At 36.8% G+C, this 26,958-nt stretch overlaps 2 protein-coding genes across 16 annotated transcripts in view; one reads left to right on the top strand and one right to left on the bottom strand.

Annotated features, from left to right (window-relative positions):
* The window catches only part of CADPS2 (calcium dependent secretion activator 2), a 292,803-nt gene that overhangs the window by 6,309 nt on the left and 259,536 nt on the right, over window positions 1-26,958 (bottom strand). For all 9 annotated transcript variants that reach the window (XM_027720819.2, XM_027720827.2, XM_027720823.2 and 6 more), the window contains 3 exons: window positions 26,083-26,166; window positions 25,936-25,968; window positions 16,277-16,384 (listed from right to left, as the gene is read on the bottom strand). In XM_027720819.2, coding sequence (XP_027576620.1) covers window positions 16,277-16,384; window positions 25,936-25,968; window positions 26,083-26,166 — 225 coding nt within the window. The remainder of the gene's footprint in view (window positions 1-16,276; window positions 16,385-25,935; window positions 25,969-26,082; window positions 26,167-26,958) is intronic.
* The window catches only part of LOC113987776, a 47,414-nt gene that overhangs the window by 14,740 nt on the left and 5,716 nt on the right, over window positions 1-26,958 (top strand). For 2 of the 7 annotated variants that reach the window (XR_005564447.1, XM_027720841.2), the window contains 2 exons: window positions 12,335-12,393; window positions 24,001-26,624. Coding sequence is in view for 6 of the 7 variants with exons in the window: in XM_027720841.2 (XP_027576642.1) it covers window positions 12,335-12,393; window positions 24,001-24,016 (75 nt within the window). In the remaining variant the exon portion in view is untranslated. Of the gene's footprint in view, window positions 1-3,872; window positions 4,307-12,334; window positions 12,394-13,180; window positions 14,128-21,665; window positions 21,762-24,000; window positions 26,625-26,958 lie in introns of those variants that run through there. The other 5 variants (XM_027720838.2, XM_039383690.1, XM_027720842.2 and 2 more) reach the window with 5 other exon arrangements.

Genomic DNA, 26,958 nt, shown 5'->3' with positions numbered 1-26,958 from the left:
ACACCACAAAAAAGGCAGATAGATACACATTTCATAAAAGTAGTTTTATTTATTCAGTAAAATGTGGGACTGATTTGATATCCATAAAATATGGTTTTTTAAATCACTGAATGACATTCTTCTACTATTTACATTATTTCACCCCAAACATACATGCTGGTATTGATTTCCTTTGTAAATACCTGCAAAATATTTTTAATGTGACAGAGTTGTTACTAAGTGGAAACTGTAAACTATATGACAGGTGTTGTACGTATACAGATGTCTAGAAAATAAAATACAGTTGAGCTTATTCACTTGGGTAACTCTATTGATCTAAATAAACATAATAATTCCTATGTCAAGCATTCTACCCAGATGCAATAAGATGAGGCCAATTATTATATTGTCACTCGGACTCTGCAGTTGCTAATCTTAAACATAATCCTGGTAGAGAGAATTTTTTTACTAGCAGAGCTTTCTCAAAACTGATATTCTTCCATAAAAAAAATCCAGTAACACATCCGTGATGTATTCTGTTCGTATCAAATAGAAATCAGAAGGGGCTCAAACTTGCTTACACAAAGTACAGACAGGATCGAAAATTCTGAGATCAATTTTCCATGCAACAACACTGAACAGTGCCAGATCACTGAGAAGAGACCATTCCAGTTTTCTGGCAAAACATGTGTTTTGAAGTACAGCCAAATAAGTTAACTAAGATAGATGCAGTAAAACTTAGATTCTCCCTACATACCTGTGATATTCTTACATGCACTGAAAACAAAGCTAAAACATTGGAGGAAATTTATTTTCCTACTCAAATTTATGAATGAAAACAATATAATATGTTTTCCTGCCTAGTTTTGATGCATTAAACTTTCAATAGAAATGTTTAATGTGGTGACTGTGAAATGATTCCACAGTACTTGCTCTTCCGTCAACATACTTTGTCCAGAAAAAACATGACTGCTATTTTATTAGAAAAAAATGTATTATTATTTTGATTTGTCACAGTATTTTTAATAAAAATCACATCCAGTATATTTTTAGAGTCCCTCCAGAGTACTTGTGAGTAGGATTCCTGGTAAGTATTGGTCTTATACCCATTAGTTTTGAGGACTTGGTATTGGCTGAAGCTGCATAAATATAAATCTGGACTTTATAACATGAAGAGTAAATATTTTCCTATCGCTTCTTTTGGAGTGTTTTAAGAAGCACAGCACCGCAAATTCCTCTCAGAGGTAGAATCCAAGGCCACGCATTTTGACAACCATGAGCACATTATAGAGGCAGGGATGGATCTACTTAAGACTTATGGGAATCTGTTGCAAGCTCCGAAACTTCAGTGATTAGGTAATTGTCCTGAGATCACACAGTTAAAAACAACAACAACAACAATCCCTTCTAACTGGTTTTAAGAAAAAGTTAATTTCCCACTAGTAACAATAGAAGTGAAAGGACAATACACCTCTTGCTGATGTTCATTATATGGTACTAGTGCCACATTCTTTGCTGTCTTCTATGTAAGAGTAAAGCAGTAAGTGTTTATTATACATTTTTTTCAAATCGACACGTAACAGCAGCCAACCACATTAACAAAAACATTTGCCTCGCTATTTCCCCTTCTCTTCTTATTCATAGCTCATCCAGCTCCTGTAAGGGCATGCATTACTCACTTCATTTTCCTGAGATACTCTTTTAAAGTAAAAAGTAAGAGAAAAGGAAAGGCTAGGGTTGACTCTGTGAGACCCTTGTATTTATTCACACTTATTGTGCATGACTGTACACTGGTAAATCATATTAGCAGCCCGTCTCCCCATCAAGCTGCTACTTGCTTTCCAGCCCTGGGAAGGTTCAACAAATCAACAGGAGCACGGAAAACAGAACATCAGTCTAATCTAGTGTTTAAGGTGAAGTTTTCAAACCCAATCTAAGAAGATCTTTAGAGCAAGCAACAAGCTGAAGGGCTCAGAAGGTGGTATTGACAATGAAAGAGTGTTGAAATATTGAGAAGCGCAGCACTTGTGCATTTTTAATAACAAGAGGGTCAACAAGGACACAGCTCCCTCAGTGCCAATAGTTGCCACACCAGGGCTATAAACGCTCTCAGTTCATCAGATTTCTTAAACAGTTCATCAGCTTTCTTAAACACCCTAAACCCCCTCAGCGGACCTTTAGTCTTAAATTAACAAACCAAAGCAATGAAAGAGGGTGCAGCTTGAATGGCCAGCATTGATCCCCAACGGGGCTCGGCGCAGCTACAGGCGCTGAAAAACTCGCTCTATTGTCGGGAGGAATTGACAAACCTCCTCGCCTAAATAGTCCAGCTCAGGCAGGCTGGTGGCACGCAGCTGTAAAGGGCTCCCCTCTCCCCGCTCCCAGCGCTCACAATGCACCAGGCATGAGCTCTTTGTCAGGCCCAGACTCTGCAATTTTCTAACAAGGATTAAAGTTGTTTCTCGGCAGGGCCAGTGAAAAGCGATTTAGCAACATACCGTGCTTTCTTCAGGCAAGTTAAAGAGAAGTAGTTCAGGAATTTCATTATTCTGTTGACCAGTGGAAATACAAAACAAATATATTAAATATTCACTGTCTTTCTGGGTGCCTGAGCTATAACATTTGCAGAACGGTTCAATTAAATATAACACTTATCGGCTGAAAGCAAGCACTTCAGATTTATTTTTGAAGTTTTATAAAAAGGTGCAGCTGTTTGCCACCTGGAAGGAGGCTCAATACATAGCAATACACAATAGTTTAGTCCTTGTAGGGCTGGTATCCCTAACGTCTAAGACATAAGACCCTGTTGAGTTTCTATACTTTGACTGCTCTTGATAAATGGACACCCTCAAAATGCTTTTTGTGCCAAATATGGCAGAATAATATGACAGCTTTTCTAGGAACTGCATTTTATCTTCCAATGGGAGCCTTTTTCATGCTGTTGATCAGGAATTTAGTCACTCAGACGACAATGGGATATTTTTATTTCCTTCAGCTTTACTTGCCCTACCACAAACAATAACAAAAAGTAAACTTCTCACTGAAGACACTGAACTCCAAATGCAGCATAAGCTAAACTGAGAAAATAATAATGAGCTAAAATAAGAAATAACATGAGCATGTTAAAATTTAAGTGCTAAAATGCATAGTTTTTATTAAAAGGCAATCTATTCTATTGTTTCAAGACTTTGACAGCTAGCACTAGTAGTGTGCCAAGGAACTTATAGACCGTTTAAAAAAAAGGTTAAATGGTGAAAGAATGCGTAAGTTTTTCCTTAAAAACACAAACAGCAAAAGTTGGGAAAAAAGTCCTGACTTAAGTTTCATAATTTATTTCCCTCTTTGTAAAATATGAATAATCATACTGACTTCCTTTGTTGAATGTTGATGAAAACAAGTGTCATTTGTAGTGTCTTTGAAAATACTCCGAAGTTTAGAAGGCATAGCTGTATTTAAAGTTTAGGTATAGACATCACCCACTTAAATGAGGATTTTTACCTGAGCAATGATGAGTTCATACACTCTTCTGAAGGCTGGAAAGCCTTGGTAACATTGAATAAAACCCTCCACGAACCCGGGGAAGGATTTCTTGGCGTGTGGGCCACCATGATACATCAGAAGGTATGTATACACAGGAACGCCAAAATGTGAAATCAAAAGACCTAATTAACATTTAAAATATATTTTTTTCAGAAATGAAAATATTTAGTTGCAAACTAAAGCAAAAATGAAGCAACTTTGCATAAGATGTTTATGGTGTTCCCTCAGCTTTAGGTACCCTTTTGATTAAGAGAGCCTGAGAAACCTTTGAAGACTGAAGTGACTCTAGGTAGATGTAAACAGAAAATTCAATGTATCAACATGTAGAAATTTTGTTTGCTCTCTCTTCCCAGATTAACAGTTCTGATTCCTGACATGGACAATTTATGAACTGGTTAAAATACTAATTTCTTCTAAAGGAAGGAGACCAGAACTTGATGACTAGTGATGTACTGCCCTCCCACCACTTTTCTGGGAGAAACTAATCTCTCCAGTGACTTGACTTTTCTAGATTGCACTGGTCATAAATGTGCACCAGTCTGTGAGGCACTTCCAGTCAGATTTCCTATAAGAAAAACTGTGTCAGTGACCAGGAAAATTAAGGAACAGAAGCTGGGAAACCTGAGAGAAGAGAAAGCTTTCTCACAAAAGCTTTCCCATCCCACTGTCAGCTCCACATGGCTTCATGGTGACAGCTACAGCCTTTCTGTGACACATTATCCAGCACCACAAGGATGTGGTTTCTCAATTTACCTTAGAATTCAGATCATGGGCAGTCCATGCAAAGATGGTTTTGTTGTTGTTGTTGTTATTTGTTTGTTTGTTTGTTTTTGGTGCATGTGTGTCTTGTCATTTTTTTTCTGAATCAACAGAGATTTCTGTGTTATTGAAATGTGCTTCTATGGTAGTGCCATTTAGATTCAGCTGGAAGAAATGGTCAGTTAGCTGGCCTCCAACTGTAGAAATAGAAATTATATCATCTTCAGATAGAACAAAATTTTCAAGTACACTTGTAGCCTGGCTATTAAAATGCCATTACATTTTACAGCTATTAAAATGCTGCTGGCTGTTTTTCTGGGGGGTTGGTTTTTTTTTGTGTGTGTGTGATTTTTTTTTTTGGTGTTTTTGTTTGTTTGTTTTGATTTTGTTGTTTTGGTTTTTTTGTGACAGCAATTTTTCTGTATAAGGCATCAAAGAAGTTTGTATTATTTCCCTGAGACATGAAAAATGTCGCCACCTTTTCATTCAAAGCACTGCTATGAATGAAGAAAAAGTGACTGGGGGGGTTCAAGAATACTACTGGTTTTGGGCATCAACCATGATGCCATTATATTTATTCCTTCTGCACTTTTTTTTCCCCCTAGGAATTGCCATTTAAAATAAACTGAAAGAAATTAAGATTAAACTAAGCATGGGTGAAAAATCCACAGTTGGAACCATGGGGTTAGCAGGCAGTACAAACAAATGAAGCCTACAGTCCCCTTCCACATTTTCATTCAAGGACCTGTCCAGAAATCCTCCCATTGCTGTTTCAGGAGCATTTCTGCTGTAATGCTCCTGAGCCCTGTGTTCCTTCATGTGTTCCTACTTTGCACAGAGCCCATGACACATACCTCTTTCACCCCACCAGTGTCTTACACTTCTAATACTCAGCACCATTTATCTAGGCATCTTCCTGGAAATGTCTCAGGTTTTCATCCAGCTTCTGTGTTTTGCTTCCTCATCAGGGCCTGAAAGGCTAAGTCAAGTTTTGAACTTTGTCTTAGGAATGTGCAAAATGTTGACAGCCTAAACTACAGGTATATGCACAAGGAAGGGAGAAGTGAGAAAGGAATAAGACACAACTGTCTGCTTCAGCATTCATATTTCTTCTGAAACAGGGCTCAGGACCAAGATTTCTTTAGTTTAGTAATACGAAATTACAAGCTCTGTTTGGGTTCCCCCCAAATTTTTTTTTTTATTCCCCCCCTCCCCTCACTTTTTTTTTAAAATCTGATTGTAGCAGGTTTAGGAACTTGCCTCTTGCACCCTGCTTGGCCAAGGTAGAAAGTTTTTCTTTCTTCCAGTGGGACTCTTCTTTTAATTTTCTTCTGCTTTTTTTTTTTGGTGCCATTACTCCAGCCTCCCAGGAAGCTCAGAAAGCATTTTGATTTCTCTTAAGACATACTTTAGTCAGTCCCTTCCTTGCATATTTGAATGAGGGAATCCCACTGATGCTCTCAAAGCAATCAGAGGAAAAGGGAAATGAGCTCAACAGAAAAAGGAAACCAAATCTTGACAGGGAGACCTTGTTCAGCAAGACTCATGATGACAAACCAGTGAACAGTTGTTGGATGGGATATTTTGGTGATGTAAGGAAACAAAACTAGTTTTCAGAAATTAGTAATGAGAATAAAACAAAAAAACAAGGCTCATTTAAAAGCATATTAAGCATCTTTGAAACTCCTAGGCAAAAAGGATATAGTTCTGAACTAACAAAGAACATCCAACATATGAAAACCTTACCTTTTAGGAGGAAAGTAATTTTTTCATATTTTATGCTTATAATTAGAAGCTGGCTAGTTGCTATGGAACTGCTGCTACTCTACAAATAAATATACACTTTTAACACAAAATATACAGTACTCATCTCTCCCTGTATTGCATATTGGTTGAGGAACAGCAATTTACAATATTTATTTACAATATTTATACTACTTTCTAATGTTTGTGACCCTCATTTTTTTCCTGGCTTCTTCACATATGGCAGACGAGGTGAGAAACTGGAAGTTTGAAAAATCAGACACATCTAACTTCCTTCCATATTTGGATATATGTAATGTTACTGTTCTCAATTTAAATACTAGGTACTAATATGATAACCATGACTGTGAGAGACTAACATCACAAACAGTTTATCTGCTCTACTCTGGATATGCACTGTGTCTGTGAAGAGTACTTCAATAGGTTATTCTGGTGCTAAAACTCTCTGGAGCAAACACTGTCAGTCTTGCTACACTGTGCATTGTGCTGCAATTTGGGTATATCTGCAAACATCCTCAAAGGCACAGAATGAGGAACATCACTTGAGTGACCCTGAAATGAAAGCCAGCTTGGATCCTTAAAATAAACAAATTAACATAATGCGAAATGGCCAGGTTGTTATTCGTTATAACACTTGTCTCTTTCTATCAGGCTCTAGTTTTAAAAACCCTACAAATGCACTTTGCTGTACAAATACTAAGCAGTCTTCTTAAGTGCATGCCTAACATTATAGAATCACAGAATCGTAGAATGGTTTGAGTTGGAAGGGGCCTTGAAGATCATGTAGTTCCAACCCTCCTGCCATGGGTAGGGATGCCACTCACTAGACCAGGTTGCTCAGGGCCCTATCCAACCTGACCTCCAACACTTTCAGAGACGATGCATCTACAGCCTCTCTGGGCAACCTGTTCCACTGCTTCACCACCCTCTGAGTAAAGACTTTCTTCCTTACATCTAATCTAAACCTGCCCTCTTTCAGTTTAAAACCATTGCCCCTTGTCCTGTCACTACCTGCCATATAAAAAGTTCCCCTCCCTCCTTTTTGTAAGCCCTTTTTATAGCCTTTAATGTACTAGAAGGCTACCCTAAGGTCTCCCCAGAGCCTTTTCTTCTCCAGGCTGAACAACCCCAGCTCTCTGAGCCTGTCTTCACAGGACCAGTGCTCCAACCCTCAGATCACCTTCATGGCCCTCATTAGTAAGGTTAAAGGTTGGGGTTCACTCTGCCTGTAAGGTACGTAATTGAGCACTGACTTTTGCCCACTCATCCAGAACTTACTGGGGAGTTCCTGGACTGAGGCATCATCAAAGAGACCACAGGAGGAGAACTCTTGTTAGCTGTGTCCCTCCCTGAAAGTGGGAATATTCTTCATCTTGGTACCATGTACCAAAAGTGAGGTAGACTGAAGTTGGATTAACATCTGAGCTGTAGCTTTTACACTCACCTTAGTAGTTCTTGTCCTAGAGTCTTCTACTTAGACTCCGTGCTCCCTGTGGAATGAGGTCAAGTACTTATTTTTATTATAGTATTTAAATCATCCTGAGTTCCTGTGGGTGAATATTTACAGACAACTAATTTCTTTTCACCTCGGCTATCTTGACTCATCATCCATTTACTCTGTATGTTATTGCAGTGGCATATGACAGGGCTGGATGAAGCTGTGAAGCTGACAGGGAGATGCACCCTGGTGGAGCTACTCCTCTCTTACATTGCATCGATTGGGCACTACACTGAGCAGCTCTAATGTGGAGCACAGGTCCAGCCTCCTGCCTCTCTCTTCCTTCTCTCCTCCCCTCATCTCTTTGGACAAAGTGTCCTTGGACTGGGCAGGTGCCTGGTTTGCTCCTTTCCATTCTTGTCACCTGTGTACACTCTTCTAGCTATGCAGATTTTACAGCTGTGTTGGGGGCTTTTTCTGAGCTGATTTTTCTATGCATTACTTGTACTTTTTTTTCTTGTACATTGTATAAACATTTAGTACAGTATAATACAAAGGACAGTCAATGCAAAGTGAGAAAATGAAACACCTGAAAATTATGTAAAAGAAATCATGTCTACATAGTCCAACGCTTCTGCACATTTAAATCAGCACTAAAGCTTCAGCTCCCCTATGAGCAAACAGGTGAAGAAGCTCTTTCCGCTGACAAATCTGTGTCAGAGCTCTCTGCAGCATCCTCACCTGGTACTATTTTGATTTGCAACACAGCAATCTCTTTCTGTTATGCCTGACTCATTACAGCAAAACTAGGTTACTCTCATGCTTTCTGGCACTATTTTTCTTGTAATATGATCAACAGTGTGGTTGTGTGTCTATTTGTGAACACTTAATGCAGAGTTTTATTTTCCTTTTCCAACTAAGCTTGACCCAAATGAAATACAAGTATAAATATCAAACCCACAAGTAAGCTTTGAGAAGCCACAAGGTTCTCCTGCTGTTTATACATGTGTGAATTACAGTACATCAAGAAATCAATATTCCCTAGATGGTGCTTGTGCCTGGCACTTCATGGTGAACAAACATTAGGTAAGACAATATAAATGGTACAATCCTTATTGATTTCTCTTGACTGTGTAGAATGTGAAAGCTGCAGCCACAGTTAACACTTACTGACAGACTCATCTAAAGTTTCAGTGCTATTTTATATTTTTATAGTTGTCCACGCTCAATTGATTCTATTAAGTTGCTAGACACATTTCAAGCCATCTAGATAAGAAAAAAAAGTGCAGTGCCTGGAATGAGATGCTGCTACTTTGTGCCTAGCAGGATAAAAAGGCTAAAGGACGAGATTGTGCCCGGATGCTGGAAGGAGTTCTCTTTTAATTGATAGAATTGTTATTGTTTTTAGTGAATGGATACCGTGAGTGATGGATAGGTGCATTTAACTAAGTTAATAAATGAGTGAACAGTAGATACCAGAAACATCAATGAGGAAACTGTACTGGAAGCTCTCAATGTTATAGCCCCTCCACAAACAAACAAGCAAAACCCCCTCATAGTTCCACTCAATTGATAAAATTCTGTCACTCAGGAAAAAAAAGTAAGATGGGCTTCAAAATCTTAAGTTTGGGATTTTTTCCACATTTTTTCCTCTTTTGACTCATGATACACATTTAAAATTGCTTTTTAAGAACAATTTGTACATTGTTTTTTGTTCTTTCCAAAAAAGTGAGCTTCTCACACAAGTCAGGGAAATTAGGGGGTAGGACAGTATAAGGAATCCTGAATATTGGGATATGAGTTTTAGTGCCCTAAAAAATAATTTTCTATTTCCCTTTTATACCCAAAGAGCTCTTTTAGCAAGATATCAGAATATCTGTTTCATAGTTTCTTACTCCCCTGCTGGGAAAATTTAAATAATGTGACTGAATTGGTGTGAAAAAGGTGTCAGACATCCATTCCATGAATACTAAATGCAGACTGGGCTCTGGGATATTTAATGTCTTGAGAAAACCAATTTTATATCTTTTTGGGTTGTGTGGTACCCAACAAGATGGAAATTCAGAAATTAAAAATGGCATAAAAATGAAGACACGTGAAGACATGTATCATATTAAAACCATATAAAATCCATTCATTGTGTTATGGTTTTCTCTAGAGAAAACACTATCAGCTACAGTCTAAAACAGCTTACAAAGTGATGAATATTCTGATCCTGAAGCAGCAATCTCTGAAGCAGATGCTTTGCTTTAAGTGTATTGTGGTCCTAATGATTTCAACAGTACTGAGCTTTGCTGGATTCACAGCAGCATAATCAGCATGCTCCAAGAGCAGGCACTCTTTTTCTTAGCATAATCCAGAAAAAGAAATCAAAGAAAACTTCTATACTATATGAAATCAGATGGAGGTTACATTTTTCTCATTTCAAATGAACTGTTGTTCCTTTGCAGATATTGCTATCTCAAAAAATGAGGTGATCCTACTTGAAAACATCAGGAAAAATTTAGTGAACTTTGAAAATACTTTGAATAGTAAATTTGCAAGATGTTACTTCAATCTTGCAGAAGAGTTTCCTATATTTGAGCATGTTAATATAATTCACTTTTTCAATCCACATTTGGTGACACTGCCTACAGTTTTCTTTAAAATTCTTTTACCAAAAGGCACAACAAACTGTTTCATAATTACAAGAATGCTATTAGATCATGAGAAAACTGCAGAGTGGTTCTCATATCAGGAACTTTCTATTTTCCCTATAAAATATGAGACATAATTAAAGGTGAGTTAAGACTTTGGTGAAAATCTAAAGAGCATCGGCAAATCTGAGCACTGCTCAGCTTTTCAATTGCTTTTCTACTTCTCAGTTCTTTTAAATGGTTTTCTATGGCAGGAACATTTTTCTTAATTAGTCACAGCTAATTACTGTTCTGGCATAGACAAGTAATCAGAAATGTCAGAGCTGCAAGGCTACATCTCCCTAATCCTTTGATAATAATTTAGCCTCCTGGGAGGGCCTCAAGCTGCGGTAAGTAGTGGCTGACAATAAGGCAAAATTAGGTGGGCAGCAGACCATTAGGACAGAAAAATAAAAAGCACTACCAAATCCTGCTGAGCACCATCAGGCAACTAACTACACTGCCAGATGAGGTGCCTGTTTAAGCCTGTGTTGTTAATTAGCTGATTCTACCAGACCTGCCACATATGTCCAGGTGCATCATGCAAAGATGTGTATTTCTGGGTTTGTGCCAAAGGACAATTTTGCACTGTGATCAAATTTCAAGAATCTGAGAAAGAAGCCCACATATTTCTTGAAGATTATTCTGAGTTATCAAAGAAATAAGAAGATCAACAAGCTACAATCCATTTTTGTTGAGTCTTTTTTTAAGTAATTAGGCACGGTCCTCTCATGTTTCTCAGAGGTTAATACAAACACAGCTTTTGATTCAAATGTGGCCTTTAACCAAATAGACCTTTTGTCAAATCACACACTTGCAAATAATTACATAACAACAAAAGTGAAGATTACTTATTAAAATTACCATGACAGGAAGTAATTTGAGAATAAGGAAGAAAAAATCACAATTAAGGTTTTCTAGAAAAACATTGCTGAATACTAAATACTACAGCAATGGTGCTTTTGAGGTAGGCATGAATGGCACAAGGAGTTGTTACTACAGAAAACTCACATTTAAATTAAGTGTTCCTCTTAGCTGTGTAACAGCAGCTGAAGATTAAATCACTTGCCAGGGAGAAGCATTTGCACATTTTTAAACATATTTTGTTTTGTAAAAGGTCAGAAAACCTATAGAAATTATGCAATTGAATAAAGCATTTACTAAATATGTACTTGCAGATATGACAACAAACAGAAATTAATCAGATGAGTACTTCAGATCTCCACTTATCCACAGAGCAAAGTACATGACATAATAATCTTTGGAGAATAATGAAGACCTCAAATAAGATCAAGTACATAATTGAACTTAAATCGCCCATCCCTGCTACTAATGGAAAAGAAAATAATGGTTTTGATATGGGAAAACCACTAGCACCTTATTAACATTCCAGACAAAATACAAGCAGTTTTACAACAGAAAAAGAATATTGCATTACATCTGAACTTTTGAAATACAAAAGCCAAAAACAGCTATGTAAAATCTGGAGTGCTTAATTATTTATATTGCTCATAAAGACATTCAGTCCTTCTGCACTCCAAAGAAAGTCGTATGAGTTCCCTGCCATTTACGTCTCTTACAGTGCTTGTTGAATTGTTACCATGCATGAGGCCAAAGCCCCCAGGACATTCTCCTGCATGAGCAGTCCCTGTGAAGTCAACAGGAATACTCTGTCACACCACACTAGTTTAGTACCCAGAAGAGATAGGCAATCAGGAACAATACTTGCTCACAGGTAGCATCTTGTACAAGATAACTAAGGGACCTGCTTGCTAATGCTGACCTTTCCAGGATGTACCCTCTGAATATTTTATGTGTTTATGGTACACCTGGGAGAAGGTTTCCCAGAAATTAAAGCCTAAAAAATTGGAAAACCTTTCAGTTATATCAATGACTAAACACTGATGCAATAAAGCTGTTCTTTTAAACCATTCTTTATTTCTCAGAGCAGCAATCAGTTATTGCATAAAGGTTTCATTGCATTTATAGTCTTAATAAAACTGGAATCATACATCTGTTAACACTATAAGTTTTCCACAACAGGCACAACACAAATATAAACTATAAGATAATGCTCCTAATGGCAAATACACCAAGAAGGAATTTGAAGCAAAAATGTCTGAAATTATTTTTTCCTGTGTTCCAACAAGAATATTCATACTTCACGTGCAATTCACAGGTACAAGAAAGTGAGAATCTAACCAAGTGGCACTTAGGAACTGCACATCATTACAGAAAGTAAGTATTGCATCAATGTTTTAAACAGAGCTTTATGCAAAATGAAAAAATGCTTTTTCAAGTGGTTTGTTAACAAAATCCAATTTAATTTTAAAGGAAATAGTTTTTAATTTAGAAGTCTAATGTAAATTTGCTCAGGAGTTCAAGATTTATTGGTCTAATTTTAAAAAATCTGGTAGAAACATTAATCTAAGTTTAGTCAGTGAGGATAACCCAGCATGTTTATGGACACAGCACCACATTTATTAAGGTTAATGGTACAACTCCAATTGATTTTGAGAGGGTACAACCAGACCCCACGGGAATTTCATAGTCACATATTTTTTGAATCTGTTAATTTTGTGATCAGATACACAAAAGCACTGTTCTTTGATAGGCTGTACAGATGCTCTTACATCATCCATCAAAGAGATTATAAATGAGGCCTTAATAATAATTAGTAATATTTTCTATTTATTCTAGGTTTGTGTAATTCTATTCTAAATACTTAATTTTGCCATTCACCAGCTTCTACTTTTACAGCCTGTTCTGAAAATAAGTATTTTTCAAACTGTTAAAAAAAAGATTAAGTACAATTTTGTTTCTAAAGCATTAACCCAGAGCTACTGCAGAGCATCCTCATGTGCAACACATTACAAAACATTAGTGCTCTTTAAGAAATGTAATCCTAAAAACAAAGAAACACCTCCCCTCCACCCCCTCAACTAGAAACTGTTACTGCATGAGAGTAGGAAATAAATGACCTGAGCCTCTGTAACAGGAGGAATTTGACAGGAAAAATTCCCAGCTCATTTTAGGAAGAAGACCATGCTCCAGACTGCAAATGAAGACAAAAATTCCTAAGTGTCTGTGACAAACTGACCAAGTGAAAAATCTTTGTGACTTCAAACCTGTTGACTAGTTATGAGAACAAGAACATGTTCATCTGGGAGAGACCAGTGCTACCAGGAGCAGCCAGACATATTGCTCTGCCTGCTGTCTATAGCTCTTCTAGAGGAGGTAATAATAAAATGCACACAGAAGTTGAGTTTGTCAGAGGAAAGAAAGGAAAAAAAACCCACCACCTTGCTTCCACTGCATGATCAGCAGGTGTACTGAAGCACAGGATTTAAATGGTTTAAAGATGGTGCATAAAAAACTATCAGCCCAGTCTTCTTTCAAAGTCCGCTGGAGATTTGAACCTCTCTCATACGTAAGGATTCATTTCACAAACTTAAATTCCTTTCTCCTGATTTTTTTATTTTGTATAGCATGGCAGTGCTTTTCTAGGCTTATCAAGCACCACCATAAAACACCATGTATTTTCTGTCTTCTCCCTAGTTTGAGGCTTCTCAGGTAGATAAACAACTTTACAACTCCAAACCTTAACATATTGTGACCCACTGGCAGACATTTGTACTTGTATCAATACTATTCTTATATTTAAATGATCTTTGTTATGTACATAACTTTGTATGGTTTGCTTGGTCACTGTAATAGCTGTTAGCATATAGCAGCCCTAATCAAATCAATGAAATCTGTGCATAAATAGTTTGCAATTATACATTTTTTTGAGTTTAAAATAGTATCCAAGGCCTGATCTCATCTGTATTTATAACTAACACCTCTAGCGCATAAAACAGTCAGGTTTTTGTTTTTCTGGATGAGGTGTTTCCCTGGATGAAGCACAGGAACAGGCACTTGTGCTCTTACACTTGGCTGATGATTACTTAGCTGATATTAATACAAGGTGTTTTAAGGGGAAAGTAACTGTAGCCAGTCGAATGGCTTGAGGTATATTTACATAAAAATGTGAATATATCTTATTATTTTGATTGAAATATAACTAGATGGATTTGAATTTATAAGTAGTAGGTTTTGTTATATCACTAATTTAAAAAAACCCTATTAAAAATCATGGACAAAATCTTGCTTAGTTATAATGTCCTAAATCTAAATTAATCCCAGGAAAGGTGAATTACAGAGTGAGATGACTATTTTAAATTTCTGCATGCTATGAGCTTCCATATTTGTTAATGCTTTTATCTGCATCTGTCCAATCACTTATATCTCCCAGTGTGATGTTATACAGCAATGTAATACCACCCTATGTTAAGAAAAATAAAGATAAAAATAGATCTTTGATACACAAAATACATATCATACATCCTTTGCTAACCCAAAATCATGCCAGGAACTGTGCTGATGACTTATTGGTGTGGATGATCCCTTGCTAGCTCTCAGGCCTGTGCCTGGTCCCTGGCCAGTGCACTGCTGTGGACATAGCCTGAGACCTGGTCCCATCCCACTACCTCAAAAAAGTCAATGTGGTCTCTCCAGTGAGAGTTAGACTTGGCCTTAGTCAGGTAATTTTATTAACATTCAGAAAATGACAACATAAGCAGAAATAACCCCAAAGAAAAACAAAAAAATAGAAACTTGAAAATGAAACATATGCTTGCAGATTCAGTGCAAAAGCAAACTGAAGCAGAAGTTGCTAATACGGTTTTAGTACTTTGTGAAGGTGCCAGCTGGATGGATGATAATTTTTCTACCCCTGCAGGGCATCAAAGCTTTTATAAAATCATTCTTTTCACACATATTAGCACTTAGCTTATTAAAACAGATGATACTTTTTTTTTTTTTTTTTTGTAAAGCTACATGGGAGTGTCTGGAAATATAAAATCTGAGAGATAAGTCTTATTTTGACCACCCAGTCTAACAAACAACAAACACTGACATGACATATCATGGCTGAGAGTCTATGTTATGGGACCTTCTGTGACTGCCACAACTGTAGTGTCACAGTAAAGGCTGTGAATTGCTGTTATGAAAACATTTGCTGTAACTTGCATAATTAAATGAAACTGCCAGCAAAGCTTTCTAAAATACTTAAGAGATGACACAAATAAATACATTTCAAAGTCTGTATTATGTTCCAGAATTAGTTTTGTAATAAATTCCATTTCACAGTGCCAGAGATGACTTCTTTCCTTGTTCAAATTCCTACCTAATTGTAAGTGGCTGAGATAATTGTTGCATAAGTTTTTCCAACTTTATAGTAAAATAAATTTTATTTTACAAATATTTTTACATGTGAAGTGCTTTAAATTTATACAGAAGATACAGTTTCCGCTGCCTATAGCTACTTCTTCAGACAACTCAGAAAGGGACATAGTAAACATAAATTAGTGGTCAGAACTTGACTGAACTGAAATGTGATCATTTCTAACAAAAAGATGAGGGATTAAGGCAAAGGAATGAGTGGAGGGAGGCTGCAGAAGTTACTATCAACCTGAGGAAATTACTATGTGCTCCTTGAGAATGAGGATTACTCTGAACTTGCAGAAGTCAAATTAGAATTTTGAAAACGAGTTTGACAATTCAATAAATGTTTGGTCAACTTTAAGAAATTAGAAGTCTTAAACTAAAAATCCATAAAACAAAATGCTAAAAGTCATACCACAAAAGTACCAGTCAAACCCATGGATGTACCTGGCATAACTGGCCTCTTTCTGTATACAAGCAGAAAGTGATATGTGCAAGTTCTTAATTTAGCGAAATTAGGTCTGCAACAGAATTCACAACCCACACCAATCCGATTCTCTTAATTAACAAATTCAAAATCAAAAGGTGGAATATAATTGGACTACTCACAGTGGAAAAATGACTATTTCAAATAATAATCTAACAATTTTACTTCTGCCTCCTAGCATTTAAAAGTTTCATGCAGAAAATATTTAAAGAAAGGCCACCCATGACAGCTGAAGCTTGTAAATAAAAAGCAAGAGAAAAAATTATCAACAGGGGAGAATATCTAAACTTGTTGGATATTATCAAAGTGCAGTTTATCCCTTATGATATAGCAGTGATACCAGAAATCTTTGAAAGGGTAGTTACTCACATCGAATAACTTCTCTATGTACATTTCCTCATTGACCTTTTCTCGAAGTATATCTTGGTTTTGTCGAACAAACATAATGTAGGTGTCTGCTAGATCCATCCCTGGTTTCTGTGGAGACATAAAGTGAAGGGAGAAAGTAGTGGGAAGGGGAAGATAGACCCCTCAACAACTGAGACTTACAAGAAGTTATACTTAAACATAATGAAAACTGAGATATTTTATAATGTTCACACATGTACAGACTATATTTACAAAATCTGCTGTGAATTCTGGGTTAATTAACAAGTTCAGGAGAGTTCACAATTAATAAAGTTCTCCGTGCTTTAACTTATGGATGCTTTGAGTCATAAATCTACATTGCCATATGCAATGGAATGAAGTCTTGGCTCTCTGGTAACATCAACGGCGAACCTGGACATTTTGCCCTTTTTTGTTAGTGAGGTTTTCATAGGTACTCCACCTGAGTATGGAGGTCCAAATCCTGTTATCACATTCAGAAAATGGTTAAAAGAGAAAGGAGTCAGTTCCTTTTTCATTGTCTCAGATTTCTTGCAATTTGCTTCCAAAGTACAGCTGAAGTTTGTTTCTGAGGTTAGCTTCAACTAACTGTAATTTAAACTAAGTTCAAGCACTTCTGACAGCATTGGCATGAAAAGGTTGACTATTTTTGGAAACTGTTGCACTGGCACAATCAGCTCAGAGGATGGCTAAGGAAGGAGCAAGGACTGAAATGTTTCCCTTCTCATACCACTGTATGTTCTGTATGAACAGCAGACTAGGCATAATTTTCATACCACAATCCCAAACATGAGACAGGCCAGGATATGTTGTGTGCATGTGATACTACCTCTGGACAGCCACAACAATGGCTGAAACTGCTCTCTCCTGCCCAGCTGTGACTTCTGGATCTCTGAAGCCACAAAAAGTTGTTCCACACTAACACTCCTAACAGCCTGCAACATCCCCTTTGCTGGCAGCATATGCAGTGATGGTAAGGAGTTCACCTTTTTCTAACAGAAACCAAGATTGCACACAGGCACTTTGGAAGGTCTTCTGCAAATGCCTTCTATGTGAGTAAGTTTGTAAAAGTATCACTTGCTCCCAAATAATAGCTTATAAAGTTCTGGGCATGCAAAAGAAAGCTAAGTTTTATAATACTTCATAGTTAGCCTTAGCACAAAGCTATTTATAAAGGATCTGGATTTTGTGAAGCTTACTCTGTACAGAATAATTAACAGTTCTAGGGAAGGAGGATAAAAGCAGTTATACCCAGTCCCTGAATTCCAAGGCATAAGTAATTTCTATTTCTCAGAAACTGTTATTGTCTGAAAACAGCATATGAACAACCCCATAAAAACAGAGCATATTTTAAAGACATTTATGCATAACATGCTTATACAGTTAAAATATTTATATATAATTTTATATTAGGTCTTCCTTTCTACTCTGCAAGTGATAACTTCTCATTTTTCCCATTTCTTATTATTTTGTGTGCAATATTTTACAATGTATATGAACAGGTCTGAGCACAAGAGGGAAGGAAAGGTGCAACATGCCCATACTAAAACTTGCCCAAAAACTGTCGTCATCCTATTACAGTAATAAGATGACAGCATTGTCTCCTCAAAACTGCAGCGAGTGAAACCTCCTGGATCATGAACTTTAGCTCTATTTTTCCTAAATCTACTACAGACATATATCGAAATATGTTCCAAAATGAGAAGATTTTCGTTTTCATTTATACATGTACATATATGGCAGTTTCATTTTTTAAGAGTAACAGTTAAATGTGGAATGATGACCAGGTTTAACACTTGTAGCATCTCTCAAACTCACAGTGAAAAGCTGAAATGTTTCCTGCACATTTGGATTGGTCATTCCAGGGGCAGTGAAAGCTCGTTGCAAAAACTTATCCCATACATATATGCTTACATGAAACTCTTAAAAGGAAAGCAGGACCATTTATATTTGTATCTGCATCACACATCTCAATCCTAAGCATAGAAATAAAAATGTAAGATTTCAGTAGATAAAACGGTTTTCTGTTAGAAAACCTGGTTGACAGCAATCAATAGAGTTCCTTCATAAAAATGTGCCTTCATTAAAACGTGACAGAAATGTTTTTGTATTAAGACAAATCACAAAGTAAAGCAGAATTAAAACAGAAGACTCCCTACTTTACCTCAGTATACTCATTTGCGATAGTACAAAAGAATACAGTCAGTTGAAACCTTACGTACTTTCTAAAACCTGATAGGCAATTTACAGGAATTGGACTAGTTTTAACTCAGAGGAGTAATAGAAAAATAGTTTGAAATCTCCAGAGGTCGGCGAAGGAGATAATCTAACAAATGAAGGGCTGATGGTAGTTCTTGGAGATATATATTCAAATGTATTAATGAATCTTCACCTGGGTGCTAAAACCTAGTGGTTCTCCAATTCATGCATTTTTTTTCTTTACTAAGTTCAATAAAAAAATGTTCTTGCAGATAGCCAAAGCTAAATAACATTTCCCATCAGCATTAACTCTCCCCTTATCTTTGAGATGTTTACCTAGTCTTGAAGCTATGACATATGGGAATTTCACACCTAGTGAATATATTTTCATGTGGCTTGTGGCACAGGAGTGTAATCATTAAAAGAATACACACAAGTAAGAGTAACTGCAACAGCTGGTGACATTTACCAATTAGAATTACAGTTCTTTAAAACACTTCATCCTTCTTTAAAGTGTGCAGGATAATTATCTTTGAAATTGCTGTGGAAAAAAATTAATTTTCCTTTTAAACACTGTCTGTCTACAGTAGAAATAAGTCTGGGTGAGGTAGATTATCAATACTCCAAAGTATGACTCTGTTTTAAAACCTCACCAAAATCATTGCAGATTAACCATCTTTGCTCATGGTGGGCAAAGCACACATTAAACATTGAATGAACCAACAGTATATCAAATACTTCATTACTGCATGCATATCACATGCATTCAATTTATTTGTTTTCTCCAAATGTGTGGAAGAAGAAAAGAAAGCTATTATATGCATCAAAACAGCTTTATTGCTGTGTACATAATGTTTTAACGTTTTTTAATAGGAATTTTATATTAGTTGGAAAAATCTGATTACATGATCCTCTACTGCTCTGTATTGGATTATTAAACATCAGAAAAAAACCCCAAGTTAATGTAGAGTTAAACAAACAAACAACAATTAAGAAATTCCATGTACCTTAAAAGACAAACAAATGGAAACTGAGATATATTTTAGATAACTGTCACGGGGGCATTTCATTACTAATATTGGAAACACTGAAGTATTCTAGTCTCCACATCTATATTCAATATAAAAAAAATTCTTATCTGAATCTTTGGCAGAATATATGCTGAAGTTAATGAGAATTATTTGCACATCTTTGACAGAAGAATTTAACCTGGTATATTTATCCAGATAAGTATAAAAAAAGATATTTTGTCTGAAAATTTCCCCAAGAAAAAAGGTGTTTTTTTATGATAGATAGAAAGTTATTGTAAGTTTGTTTTGTTCAGAATAGCAGACAAGATGTTTTGCCTATCTGAAAATGAAAGAGAACCAGACAAAGAGATGAATAGAGAAACTGGAAACACAAAGAGATCAAATAAAATACCAGGAAATTAAGAGTTGTAAATAGGGTTACTCTGTCGCTGGTTACACAAGTAACTGAATACACTGGTGAGTGAATGAGTTTAAACAAGGGTGTAGGCTTCAGCACATTCTTTTTTAGGGTTAATCACTAGTTAACCTGGCAAGATGAACATGCTGTTTAGGAAAAAAATTTAAAAATCCTTGTTAATTATATGCTGCAAGTGCTCTTACTTCCTGCTGCTGCACCTAATCCCACAGGTGCGGGTTGTCTCTTTTACTATTCACTGGTAGGTAGGTCCTGATTGACAGGCACTTTTTCATAGCAACAAATTCAGATAAAGAAGAAACAGCTTAACTTTCTCCCTTTTAACAGGAAAACACTATATAATGTCTATTTAACAAGGAGGCAAATGTTAAAATACATTATTTCAGTTTCCAAGATGTTGTAGAAACTGGTTTATCATTGACACACATGGCTCCCACTTCAAAACTAGCCTGAAGCACCTAGTGAAAAGTAATGCAATTGCATTGCCTTGGTTTCCAGGCATTCAAATATTTGCTGCTGAAAGGTTTGCTACAGGCTTAATGCTGCCACTAATATTAGGCATTTTCCTACAGGAAAGGTACACCTCAGTTTCTGCACAGCATTTTGCAATGCAACAGTTTGGTATAAACCTCAAAAAAAAATCATGTACATTTGTAATACTTCAGTTATGTTTATTCTCACTTTGGCATTTGTCACAGAACATTTCTTAGCATCAGAGGGTGTTAAACAAACTTGTATTACCAAAAAAAACCCCAACTAGTTTTACCAAGTGGCTATCCTGCCAAAGCATTAATGTTTCCAGGATGAGAGCAGATGTTAGAGACTAACTATACGATAACAAACTTCATCCCGTTTTGTGTTTGCTCTCCACCTCTTTTCCCTCCCCTGCATCCTGGAGGGAGTCATTTTAACTACAGAGTGTATGTAACAATGAAATGAAAAGAAGTGATGAGCTGGAGGGGGCTATTGTGAGGAACACAGGAGTTCCCTATTCAGTGTCCACCACTAAATGAAGAGCATGTTGGAAAATTTCACTGCCTGAAATTTCTTTTCTAAATACTGCAAGGCTCATCAGTTGGGCTTTGGAATAACAGAATTAAAATATCATTAAAATATTTTTGGAATAAAACTACTTGTACCCATGGCAAGATCATCACCCCCTTCATTTCTTACAAAACAAAATACTTAAGCCAGGCAAGAAGGTGCATCAGTCTATTATAGAAGTAATATTTTAATCTCACATGGTTATGGAAAAAAAAAATTTTGCTTAAATGAAAGAATACAATGCATTTTCTCTCTCTCTAAAACATTTTCTTGTAGAAAAAAAAGCAACCTTGGCAAAGAGGAAATGTGTGTATTTTGAAAACTGTCATGTAGAACTTATACTGTGATTCTGCAAGCATTTACAAAAAAAGCAAACACCTCTTCATATACATATAGTTTCATTGCATTCACAGGGCAACATAGGCACGCAAGTGTCTGCACCAGGATTTTGATTCTGTAGTGCAAAAGGTCTTCAAAATGCTACAGTTTCTATGACAAAATTGGGTATTTAAATATGCTTTTCCCACCAAAAAAGTGATATTTTACTATGCTATTTTAGCTTTCCTACTGATTAGCAGTCATCCTTCTGATCACCATTTAGGAGGTATCTCAAAAATACTGCTGACTTAAAAGAGATGCTGCAGGGTTTTCCCTCCGATTCTACAATACCCTGTTTTTACAGATCTGAAAACAGAAGGGCCAGTTCCCAGGTCTTGGTATACACAGGAGAAGGAGGAGGAGGGCAGAAGAAGACCTGAGCATGAGGTTAATGACTGTTACGTCCTCTTCATTTTTAAACAGAATTCTTCAAGAAAATCTGCTCAAAAATGCCTGGCACAGTATGGCCACACATGGACAAATGCTCATTTCCCACAAAATGGCATTTCCTTCTTAAAACCAGCTAAATGAGGCCATGTGTGTATCACAAGTGTGATATTTGGAAATGGAGGTAGCTGGAAGGTCCCCATGTGCCTGGTAGGAGGCAGAGTTCCTTCTTTGGCCTCTACAGGACCCCGTAAGTCAAATGCTGGCACATGTGTGAGGCCCCTTTTCATACCTTTGATCCCCACATAAAGGCAAGAGCGGAGCGAGAGGGCTGGCATTGTGCGAGCTATGCACTGCTGTCAGCCCTGGGTCCTTCAAATGGCCTCTCTGCCACTTGGTATGACAGGTGGCCCACATGAAGTGAGGGAGGATTAGGTTCCTTCTGTGCCCTCTAAGTGACTGGCATAGATTACTGGCTCCTACAAAAGGATTTAAACATACCTCTCCAAACAAAAAGCATGTAACTGGATGCTCAGTTTGTATGAGTAATTGCTCTGGTTGTATTGTAAATGAGGCAAATGTGTGTAAAAATGACCAGCTAGAGACATAATTATTTGAGTGCAAAACTTATTTACATTATGAGAAATTGAACACAATGAAATGATCTATATGATTAAGAAATAATATCATTTGAGATAACAACATACACTTTTCCCCTCTAATTCTACTGCATTCTTTCCCTGTCCTCATTAATTAATTGTCTTTGTGAACAGAATATTTTTTAAAAAAGAAAAATATCAGACAGGTTGTCTGATATCTTACGGATTGCTTGGACTTTCAAAGAAACTATCAAAGAGTCATAGCAGATTTTGATGAGTTGTTTAAAAAAAAGTTTCCCAAATCAGCTTCTGCATTACCAAACACCCAAAACATAGCATTAACAAGAGAGCAAATGTCATCCTTCATGCACTACTTATATTTGTAACACTTGTATTATTTTCCTCCAAACACTTGGTTTTTTTCACATGCACAGCAGACACAATTTATTCCATGTCAGAGCCTGGCATACTGTGACAATTACCAATAAAAAGAGCATAACAGAAACTAGATTTTTCCAGTATTATTTTTAGGAAATCACAAGACACCATTGTTGTTACTTTTCTTAGTCTGGGCAATTTTGCACTGTTGCTAGTATTTCTGTAGATATTTCAATTTCCAAAACATATGCAGTGCCCATATAGCCCCATATGAATGGCTGGGGAAAGCAATGAGAGCTCCTCGGGACTGCATATGTCCCACTTCATAAAGAGCATTCTGAAAAAGGGAGGCTTATGTTGTGTGTTTTCTTAAACAGTTAAAAAAAATACCCCAAAACACCTTTTTTCCTTTTGCATGGAATTATTCATAATTCCCTGGCAAGATTAATGAATGGAAGGGTAGACAGCAACATTTTCACAAACATATCTGCCAAATGAACCACAAGTCTGTGTCTATCTTTCCTATCCTGGCCTTGAGCATTTAAGAGATACCTTCTAGGGAGCGTGCAATTTCATGCCCAACTATTTGATGTCTAAACCTCCTCTCAATAGAATTTGGCTTTTCCTCAAAATGACCAAGTATCATCCAAGAATGTCTTCCTTCTTTTTGCATTCTTTAATGTTTCTATTTTTATTTACCTTTTAACTTTTTAATCTCCTTTACCTCTTATCCCTTCTCTAAAACATTCTGTTCAGTACTATAATTTTCTTCTAAGATCTCTTTGGTCTAGTTAGTTTCTACTTATTTCACTATAAACCAGCATACTTTTCCCTCTTTGCCAAATCCTAGTAATCGAAGATAAAAAACTCTGTTGAACTCACACTCTCAGAAAACCCCCAAAGGCCTGCCCCTGCCCCTGCCTCCTTCTCCCCTAGATGTACCAAGTGATCGAAGGTGACCAAGTAAGATCTTTGAATGGAGAGAGGTGGGGCACAGGGGCAGAATTCCATTGTCTAACACAGTGCAGTTCTGCACATATTTGCAACTCCATCAAAAGAAAGGGCCTACTGTGGTCACTTTTAAGTCAATTCCATATATGCAGCTATATGGTAAGGAGGGACAAGAAGAGATTTAATACTGTATCAGATCAAAATAAAAGCACATGAGGCATTTAATTAGCTCCAGTGCAGACTTGCTAGGTTACCATCACACTGCCAAGAGCTCAGCATAGATTCCTCCCTCTGTGCTGTCCCTCACTCTACTTCTCACTTCAGCTGCGAGCCCAGGTGATGACCTTGTGACATGATGACTTAGAGCCTCCTTTTGCAGCTGGAATTTTCTACTTCGACACCTGGTGATTTTAGGCGCTATTCAGACTGGACAGTCGCTGTCAGTTGCGACAGTGATGGCTCTTCTTGGCCTCAACTACATCTTCACAACAAGGAGAAGAATGTGAGGAAGGAAAATCAAACCACAGTCTACGAAACTCCTTCAACCCAGGTAAAAAGTCCTCTAGAATTTGGAAAATGTTTGTCTGGTCAGATCCACACCCTCACAGAAGTACAGTTTACACTTCTGGTTTACAACTGTGGAACTATAGTCCGGCTTGTATCTTGGGCTGTGGGAAAGGTGTGTGGGATAGCTGGAAAGCAAAGACACTGTAACAATACAAGGATCCTGTCAGCCTGTCTACAATCTGGTCATTTCTTCAAGTCAAGCGCCACCATTCAGTGAATGTGAAACGGGTAACGGAGCCCCAGCAACCATCTCCCCGCTCTGCCAACCTCTCCTTCTGAAGTAGTGAGTGCATCCCTGTGTGATCTGATTTGCAATATTCCCCTGAGCTTGTGGCAAAGGTATTTTTCAGTCTCATCTTTACTGTGAACTTCAATGTCAATGTATGCAGGCCAATGGTAAAAGACTTTGATGTCTCCTCATGGATATTCTATGTAATTTGGAGAGTTTTCCATGTTAGCTGAAAGAAGTCTATGAATTTCTTGTTTGTTCAGTAATTTTTTCTTAGGTTTTTGAGTCTTAAGTGCCTCACCAAGGACCTTTTGGGGCAGCTCTGCAGCACAATATCCTAACAAGAGGTATACTAAATTAACTGGATTTGATATGAGGTCATTCCTTTGAATGCTAGACTGAGCCTACTTTTGTCTTTTTTATAAAACACAAGAGCATTTATAAAGCTAAAAACCCCCATGCAACCACATAAGAAAAAAATTATTTGAAAACATCATCTGAAAACAACAGAATTATTACAATTTATCTTATGAATAAAGCAAACATAAAGAAAGCAAAATAACAAATTCCCAAAACAGATATTTCTCCTTTCATTTAGCACACACGGATTAAAAAAACAAATTCATTTCAGCTTGCAAGCATTGTATTTTTCAGCATAGAACTGCTAAAAGTTTTTCTGGCCATCACACAGTCTAGCATGTCTGGCACTCTTCTACATTGTAATTTAATTTTTTGTAAGATCATTAATGTAAAAATTTTAGTCTTGTTTTTTTTTTTGCTATGCTTGGAAAATAAGATTTTTTTAGAATTGCATTAAAAAAAGATGAGAGCACAGACTTCTGAGAGAACAAAGGATAACAACAGTGACAATGACAATATTTGATAACTTTTTCTTTGTTTATTTAAAGAAAAGATATTCTACTATCATACTCTATAAAAATATTTTAATAACTGAATTTTGCTTCTATGTATGAAAGGGCTCCAGCAGTTACCCTTTTTATTTTTTATTTAAACCACGCAACCATTGCATAAGCACTGGTAAATCAAATGGGGATTTAGCAAGGAAGAGGTTAAATAAGCAAAGTTGAGTCCTGAAGTAACAAATCAAGAAATAATGGATATTCAAGTATGATGCTTTTACTTGTTGCTTATACTGCAATTTATCCAAATGATGGGAAGAAGCCTACAAAAGACTGTCTAAGTTACAATCCTCACTCTTCCACAACTGAAAAAGTGCATTGAGAATAACCTTTCCAAGCTTTGCTTTGAGAGTTACTCGTTGCTCGAGGGAAATGAAATGCCCTCTCAGGGTTGTAGTGACTGTTTAAATACTCTGTGTAAAGCTATAATGAATCTCTGTAGGAAAGCAAAATGTCAACAATAAAAAATGTGAGCTAAACCCCCCTACTTTTTGAATTATTATGAACACTAGAATAAATAAATTAAAAAAATGTTCTACTTACAGGAACATCAACATATTTTGCAGCTGCTTTCACCTTTAGAAAATTAAGCATAAAAGACACAGTAAGTACTTATTACTACAGATTGTACACAATTTCAGAATTATGCACAGAAAGAAGAACAGAAACACTGTGAATCCAAACACTTACAGTGAATGAAACTAATGATGAGAAGAAAGTGCCTTCATCATATCTTGACAATTTAGACAGCACACCTTCTAATACTGAAACAACCTGGAGGAAAAGCACAGAGAGAAATCCAAATGGACAGTATAAAAATTAAGTATTTGGAATGAGAATGTGAATTTTTCATCCTCATATTTTTATTCTTCAGCAGGGCAATGAAAACTGTAAATTTGATCACTTTCTCCATTTCACAAAGCTTTGAAATCAAGGAGAACCTTCATTATGCAGCTTCACCTACTGATCAAGCTGCTGAACCACTGCAGAAATAGAAACTCAACCCAAATTTTCTACTGAGGTGGGCCTGATTCCAGTGCAACATTGCTGCCTCTAGAACGTGGGGTTAAATACAACAGTGTGTGTACCCAGTACGTACTTTGGGTAGAAATTATATGTTATTTTCTAGGACCATAGTTTCTAAGATCACAGCTTCAAAGACAATAAAGCATGATTGCTAAAGGTGGTGATCTTGATATCATGTTTCCCTTACCTTTGCAAGTGAATAGAAACCCAGCTCTGATTTCATGCAGCAGTGTAATAGCACTAGAGTTTTCTGTCAACAGCATATGCTGTCGAGCTGCTACTCCACGGCCAAGAAGGCGGCAAGAAAATGTATACTTAAAGTCTCTGGTACGGTGTGGTTTCTCTCCCCTCTATTGTCACGTGGGATTCTCTGAGTAGTGTGATTCCTCAGTAAGAGGTGTTTTTGCCAAAATTTATTGCTGACCAAAAAGAAAAAAAATCTAACTAATTGCATGGATTATAGCTTTAATGGTTAAACTCTCCCAAATCAGCATACAAATTCCCTTTGCATGTCCCTCTGTGATGTTATGTTGCTCAAGT

Source organism: Pipra filicauda, unplaced genomic scaffold (assembly GCF_003945595.2).
Source record: "Pipra filicauda isolate LSUMZ 115617 unplaced genomic scaffold, ASM394559v2 scaffold113_size4260070_pilon, whole genome shotgun sequence".
Classification (NCBI taxonomy): domain Eukaryota; kingdom Metazoa; phylum Chordata; class Aves; order Passeriformes; family Pipridae; genus Pipra; species Pipra filicauda.
The sequence above is the reverse complement of the archived record's forward strand: the minus strand, read 5'-3'. Positions and strand labels throughout refer to the sequence as shown.